The sequence below is a fragment of the Lupinus angustifolius genome, chromosome LG08 (assembly GCF_001865875.1).
Source record: "Lupinus angustifolius cultivar Tanjil chromosome LG08, LupAngTanjil_v1.0, whole genome shotgun sequence".
Classification (NCBI taxonomy): Eukaryota; Viridiplantae; Streptophyta; class Magnoliopsida; order Fabales; family Fabaceae; genus Lupinus; species Lupinus angustifolius.
Genome location: NC_032016.1, coordinates 14,610,524 through 14,618,695, shown reverse-complemented (window position 1 = coordinate 14,618,695; position 8,172 = coordinate 14,610,524). Strand labels below are relative to the sequence as shown.

The following is an 8,172-nucleotide window of genomic DNA, read 5'->3' as shown; positions in this document are numbered from 1 at the left end:
CGTAATGATCACCTTGCGGATACGTGTGATAACCATTCCCGAGTATTATAACCCAATACTCGATCGGGTATTTTAAATCGTCCGATCCTAATATCCGATTAGAATTTCGGATTTCGGCATTCCGATTGAAAAATATTTAGAAAATAGGTATGAGTGTAATCAGAGTCTATTTTGACTCGAAATTAAATTACGAAGCCAACGGCGCGATCGGAATTCGATTCCGAGTTACGGAACTCAAAAAAACGCTTTTTGAGCCGTACCGGGCGGATTCGGCCCCGACAGTGGTCCAGAATCGACTGTCTCCAAAAATTACCAAAATTTACCACAAAATCGGAAATACAATTTCAAGAATAAAACTTAACTAGAGTTTCGTCTAATTCCTTACCTAAAATTCCTAGGAATTCATTTTCGAATATATAATTAATGAAAATATTAGTAAAATCTTATAATTCAAAATCGTAAAATTCGCGGTGTTACACAGTACAGTAAGCTCCCAAGTTTGATTCTTCTATATCACTTCAATTTCTGTTGACGTTGTTTCTCTCTAATTTATGCTCTTCATTGCTTCTTCAAACGAAATTGTATCTTCCTCAGTCATCATCATCACATTCATATTTTCTTCTTCAGATAATCCTTCTCCTGTTTCATAATCTACCTGGTGGTCTTCTTCCTCGTTCATCCATCCCTTCAGCCAACTCTCCATATGTATTTGGCTCATTTGAAGGTGTAGGTGCCTCTGTCGGACTGCTATTCAAATTGTTAGAACATGTTTCACCATATTCCTCTTTGTCCGGGTCATCCTCTCCATCATTTTCATCCTCATCTTTTCATTCTAATAAATTTTGCTTGATTTCTGATTCAACTTCAGTTTGCAAATACAATTAATTTTCCGGCTGCGGAATATAGACTTACACATGAAACATTCTATTCCCACTCATGTTAGTTTGCATAATCAACCCCCTCATAGGATGAAATACTTTGCAAGTCCTGTCCTGAATTAAAATGGCTAACCCCTTCTCTTGAAGTTGTCCTATGCTTAATAAATTGTTTTTCAACTCAAGAACATAGTAGACATAAGATATTACCTAGGTTATGCCCCCTTTCAATCGCATCCTTATCCTTTTGCTGCCACTACCATTCTCATATCATTCCCAAATTTTACTATTCTGCTGAAGTCTTCTTCCAAATTCAGAAATCATTCTTTGTTCCCTGTCATATGATTACTGCAACCCGAGTCAAGATATCATATCTCTTCTTTCTTTGTTCGTTGAGGTTCTTCATAAGACATCAGTAAAATCTCGTCTTCTTCTTCCAACTCAGCATAATTTGTCTTCTTTTCTCAGTTGGGACACTCATATTGAAAGTGCCCCAACCTATGACATTGGAAACACTCAATCATTACTTTGTTTAGAGGTTGTCTCTCTCTACTTGTGCCACATCCTCCTCTAGACACACGTTGACCTCTTCCTCTACTTGTTCTGTCTTCTTGAGCCACTTTCAACACATGTTCTTCCTCTTGGTATCCCTACATTCTCTGTTCATGAACCAACAGACTACCATGCAACTCATCAATATTCAAAGTACTTAGATCATTTCACTCCTCTATTTAGCAAACAATATAATTGAACTTAGCCGTCAATGATCTAAGTATCTTACTAACCATTATACTCTGCTCCATTGTCGCACCATTTGACTTTACCTTGTATACCAAAGTCAAGGTTCGTCCCAAAAAACTGTCCACTTTCTCTCCTTCTTTCATAGCCAACAACTTAAACTCCCTTCTCAAGCCTTGAAGTTGTGCCATTTTCACCTTCGTGGACTCTTGATACTTCTGTTTCATTGAATTCCAAAACGCCTTCGACGTCTCTTTGTCAAGAATTGTTTCTAGGATTTCTCTATCAATTGCCTGGAATAAGAAGTTCTTGACCTTCAGATCTTTGAGTTTGAGCTCCTACACGACCTTCCTCTTCATTTCACTTGCTGGTGTTGTCTTGATTGCCGCAGCAGGGATCCCTTCATCTACCAGGCTCCACATTTCCTTGCTCTTGAGGAACTTCTCCATCATTATTGACCAATAATCATAATGACCATCGAATCTCGGAATGGATGGTTGCACAAACTTATCCGAGATTGACATCTTACCTCTCTCTGTTTAGCTCACACTTTTTACACACTCTATCATACACTCTTATCACTCTATATCAGGCCCCTTGCAGAGCTCTGATACCAATTATTAGAACTCAGAAACTCAGAGATAATAGAAGCAAGAAATGATACATTGCATTGATCAACTTGAGGCTATATATAGCCTTAATCAAAACAGAAAAAGAAAAGTAACTGACCACCAATTTCAATGCCTATAATGTGGTCATTAAAACTGATTTTATTCTCCATAAACAACACTAAAGCAAAACAACTCAACTAAAACAGCTAAAACATATCTACCAACTTTGTAGTTAGTTCTCATTTCCATTTCCAATCCTAATAAGTTTATGTAACATACATCTTGCTTGCAGTTACAGGAAAACTGTGGCCAAAGCTGTATGAAGTGAATGTTTTTCCTATAAAGGAACCAATTGAAGAATGGGTCATTGAGCAACTTTGCTTGCCTATGACTTACAGGTTTACATGATTTTAGCTTTTTGGAAGAATGAGCTTCTGAACTGAGTTTTGGAAATGGTATTATGACATGAACCTTCTGAAAATGTTTCTAGTAATCATTATGTAGGAATTGTAATTAAAAGTCAATCAATTCTTCTGTATAATAGGGGCTAAGAATGTAAGTAACATGTAGAATAAATGAGAACATATCTTAAGTTTGTGTCACTTCATATGCTATCAATTGTGGTTTATTAAAAAATGTGTAATTAAATTAGAAATTTAATTATTAAGTATTTTACTAATTAATTAAATTTGATGGTACATAGAGTAACACAAACAAGATATACTCCCAAAATAAAGTGCTACTAAATATGTTAAATAAAAAAAGTGGCTCATGTTGGAATATAATGGATTTAGTTGATAAATCCAAGTATGACTAGTGTCATGTTTTGTATCACAAATTATGAGATATGGTTTGTAAATTGTATTATTTATTTTGGAGGTTGGGAAAGGCTATTTGTAAATAGGTAAATTCTTCAGTTAATCTTTTTACCCACAAAAAAATGATATATATCATAAGATGATACTTTATCCGTTAGTGATTGATTTGAAAGTAATATATATCATTATTATGTGAATAGGAAGATCAGTAGGAAAATATAACATAACTCTAGTAAATATTATTTTAAGTTTGGTAAAAATCAGAAGAGTTGTTCCTCGTGTTTTTGCTGTTTAATATCATGTACTTTGAAGTTTAAATGTTTTCTCCACTGAGCATTCACTGTGCCAATGTTTGATAACTAAAAAATAAGTAATTGTTTTGATTGTTTGAATAGATACTTTTTACAAAAAGTTGTTTTTGAAAAGATAGAAATTGAGTTCCCTGTCAAATAAAAAAATTACATGTTGGAAATTCAAAGTGAGTAAACCAATACATTAACATTTTGAATCAAAATATGGTTTTAAATTAGCTTGTATGGTAATTCACTTAACCCTTTTTGGTAGATTTCCTATTCATCTCCATTCCTAATATTACATGTGACATTCATCTTATCTACATCTATATATACTATATATAAAACTAAAACATGATGTAACTATTATTATGTTATAATTTCTACCTTCGTATTTTGCTATTGATATTTCTAAGTTTATATAAAAATACCATATAATTATAGGTAATCACTGTTAGATTAATTTAATAATCAATGTGGTTCATGTGCATGAAAGTCACTAATCTGAATGAAAGTGCCTAATGTGATGATGGTTGGCAATTAAATAATCAGATTAGTGGGGGTTTTGTCAACTCCCTCCCTCTCACTTCATGGGAAGTTTCCTATATGTTAACTTCCCCAAACTGATGCATAAAATGGGATAGTGTGTGACAATTCCAAAAAGTACATAACATATACATCTCTATTCTGAGAGAGAAACTAAAAGCAAGAATAAGAGAAAGATCTTGGTTTTGCATAAAAGAAAATCTAGTGCATTGTTATAGCGAGGAAGGAAGGAAACTGAGTTTCTAATCATCAAGAAACTCATAAAGGGAAGGAGGAGAGGTGAAAACAAAAGGCAATCAGAGAAAGCATCAGGGAAGAACACTAGAAAGAAATAGCAATGGAACCAGGTATTCTCTAACCTTATGGCGCGATCGGAATTCGATTCCGAGTTACGGAACTCAAAAAAACGCTTTTTGAGCCGTACCGGGCGGATTCGGCCCCGACAGTGGTCCAGAATCGACTGTCTCCAAAAATTACCAAAATTTACCACAAAATCGGAAATACAATTTCAAGAATAAAACTTAACTAGAGTTTCGTCTAATTCCTTACCTAAAATTCCTAGGAATTCATTTTCGAATATATAATTAATGAAAATATTAGTAAAATCTTATAATTCAAAATCGTAAAATTCGCGGTGTTACACAGTACAGTAAGCTCCCAAGTTTGATTCTTCTATATCACTTCAATTTCTGTTGACGTTGTTTCTCTCTAATTTATGCTCTTCATTGCTTCTTCAAACGAAATTGTATCTTCCTCAGTCATCATCATCACATTCATATTTTCTTCTTCAGATAATCCTTCTCCTGTTTCATAATCTACCTGGTGGTCTTCTTCCTCGTTCATCCATCCCTTCAGCCAACTCTCCATATGTATTTGGCTCATTTGAAGGTGTAGGTGCCTCTGTCGGACTGCTATTCAAATTGTTAGAACATGTTTCACCATATTCCTCTTTGTCCGGGTCATCCTCTCCATCATTTTCATCCTCATCTTTTCATTCTAATAAATTTTGCTTGATTTCTGATTCAACTTCAGTTTGCAAATACAATTAATTTTCCGGCTGCGGAATATAGACTTACACATGAAACATTCTATTCCCACTCATGTTAGTTTGCATAATCAACCCCCTCATAGGATGAAATACTTTGCAAGTCCTGTCCTGAATTAAAATGGCTAACCCCTTCTCTTGAAGTTGTCCTATGCTTAATAAATTGTTTTTCAACTCAAGAACATAGTAGACATAAGATATTACCTAGGTTATGCCCCCTTTCAATCGCATCCTTATCCTTTTGCTGCCACTACCATTCTCATATCATTCCCAAATTTTACTATTCTGCTGAAGTCTTCTTCCAAATTCAGAAATCATTCTTTGTTCCCTGTCATATGATTACTGCAACCCGAGTCAAGATATCATATCTCTTCTTTCTTTGTTCGTTGAGGTTCTTCATAAGACATCAGTAAAATCTCGTCTTCTTCTTCCAACTCAGCATAATTTGTCTTCTTTTCTCAGTTGGGACACTCATATTGAAAGTGCCCCAACCTATGACATTGGAAACACTCAATCATTACTTTGTTTAGAGGTTGTCTCTCTCTACTTGTGCCACATCCTCCTCTAGACACACGTTGACCTCTTCCTCTACTTGTTCTGTCTTCTTGAGCCACTTTCAACACATGTTCTTCCTCTTGGTATCCCTACATTCTCTGTTCATGAACCAACAGACTACCATGCAACTCATCAATATTCAAAGTACTTAGATCATTTCACTCCTCTATTTAGCAAACAATATAATTGAACTTAGCCGTCAATGATCTAAGTATCTTACTAACCATTATACTCTGCTCCATTGTCGCACCATTTGACTTTACCTTGTATACCAAAGTCAAGGTTCGTCCCAAAAAACTGTCCACTTTCTCTCCTTCTTTCATAGCCAACAACTTAAACTCCCTTCTCAAGCCTTGAAGTTGTGCCATTTTCACCTTCGTGGACTCTTGATACTTCTGTTTCATTGAATTCCAAAACGCCTTCGACGTCTCTTTGTCAAGAATTGTTTCTAGGATTTCTCTATCAATTGCCTGGAATAAGAAGTTCTTGACCTTCAGATCTTTGAGTTTGAGCTCCTACACGACCTTCCTCTTCATTTCACTTGCTGGTGTTGTCTTGATTGCCGCAGCAGGGATCCCTTCATCTACCAGGCTCCACATTTCCTTGCTCTTGAGGAACTTCTCCATCATTATTGACCAATAATCATAATGACCATCGAATCTCGGAATGGATGGTTGCACAAACTTATCCGAGATTGACATCTTACCTCTCTCTGTTTAGCTCACACTTTTTACACACTCTATCATACACTCTTATCACTCTATATCAGGCCCCTTGCAGAGCTCTGATACCAATTATTAGAACTCAGAAACTCAGAGATAATAGAAGCAAGAAATGATACATTGCATTGATCAACTTGAGGCTATATATAGCCTTAATCAAAACAGAAAAAGAAAAGTAACTGACCACCAATTTCAATGCCTATAATGTGGTCATTAAAACTGATTTTATTCTCCATAAACAACACTAAAGCAAAACAACTCAACTAAAACAGCTAAAACATATCTACCAACTTTGTAGTTAGTTCTCATTTCCATTTCCAATCCTAATAAGTTTATGTAACATACATCTTGCTTGCAGTTACAGGAAAACTGTGGCCAAAGCTGTATGAAGTGAATGTTTTTCCTATAAAGGAACCAATTGAAGAATGGGTCATTGAGCAACTTTGCTTGCCTATGACTTACAGGTTTACATGATTTTAGCTTTTTGGAAGAATGAGCTTCTGAACTGAGTTTTGGAAATGGTATTATGACATGAACCTTCTGAAAATGTTTCTAGTAATCATTATGTAGGAATTGTAATTAAAAGTCAATCAATTCTTCTGTATAATAGGGGCTAAGAATGTAAGTAACATGTAGAATAAATGAGAACATATCTTAAGTTTGTGTCACTTCATATGCTATCAATTGTGGTTTATTAAAAAATGTGTAATTAAATTAGAAATTTAATTATTAAGTATTTTACTAATTAATTAAATTTGATGGTACATAGAGTAACACAAACAAGATATACTCCCAAAATAAAGTGCTACTAAATATGTTAAATAAAAAAAGTGGCTCATGTTGGAATATAATGGATTTAGTTGATAAATCCAAGTATGACTAGTGTCATGTTTTGTATCACAAATTATGAGATATACTCCCAAAATAAAGTGCTACTAAATATGTTAAATAAAAAAAGTGGCTCATGATGGAATATAATGGATTTAGTTGATAAATCCAAGTATGACTAGTGTCATGTTTTGTATCACAAATTATGAGATATGGTTTGTAAATTGTATTATTTATTTTGGAGGTTGGGAAAGGCTATTTGTAAATAGGTAAATTCTTCAGTTAATCTTTTTACCCACAAAAAAATGATATATATCATAAGATGATACTTTATCCGTTAGTGATTGATTTGAAAGTAATATATATCATTATTATGTGAATAGGAAGATCAGTAGGAAAATATAACATAACTCTAGTAAATATTATTTTAAGTTTGGTAAAAATCAGAAGAGTTGTTCCTCGTGTTTTTGCTGTTTAATATCATGTACTTTGAAGTTTAAATGTTTTCTCCACTGAGCATTCACTGTGCCAATGTTTGATAACTAAAAAATAAGTAATTGTTTTGATTGTTTGAATAGATACTTTTTACAAAAAGTTGTTTTTGAAAAGATAGAAATTGAGTTCCCTGTCAAATAAAAAAATTACATGTTGGAAATTCAAAGTGAGTAAACCAATACATTAACATTTTGAATCAAAATATGGTTTTAAATTAGCTTGTATGGTAATTCACTTAACCCTTTTTGGTAGATTTCCTATTCATCTCCATTCCTAATATTACATGTGACATTCATCTTATCTACATCTATATATACTATATATAAAACTAAAACATGATGTAACTATTATTATGTTATAATTTCTACCTTCGTATTTTGCTATTGATATTTCTAAGTTTATATAAAAATACCATATAATTATAGGTAATCACTGTTAGATTAATTTAATAATCAATGTGGTTCATGTGCATGAAAGTCACTAATCTGAATGAAAGTGCCTAATGTGATGATGGTTGGCAATTAAATAATCAGATTAGTGGGGGTTTTGTCAACTCCCTCCCTCTCACTTCATGGGAAGTTTCCTATATGTTAACTTCCCCAAACTGATGCATTAAATTGGACAGTGTGTGGCAATTCCATTAAGC

At 33.9% G+C, this 8,172-nt stretch overlaps 1 protein-coding gene across 4 annotated transcripts in view; it reads left to right on the top strand.

The window, feature by feature from the left end:
• LOC109353544 (glutaminyl-peptide cyclotransferase-like) overlaps positions 1-2,799 on the top strand; it is a 10,734-nt gene extending 7,935 nt beyond the window's left edge. For 3 of the 4 annotated variants that reach the window (XM_019595865.1, XM_019595864.1, XM_019595862.1), the window contains one exon: positions 2,517-2,799. In XM_019595865.1, the coding sequence (XP_019451410.1) occupies positions 2,517-2,632 (116 nt within the window). In that variant the 3' untranslated portion in view covers positions 2,633-2,799. The remainder of the gene's footprint in view (positions 1-2,516) is intronic. The other variant, XM_019595863.1, reaches the window with a different exon arrangement.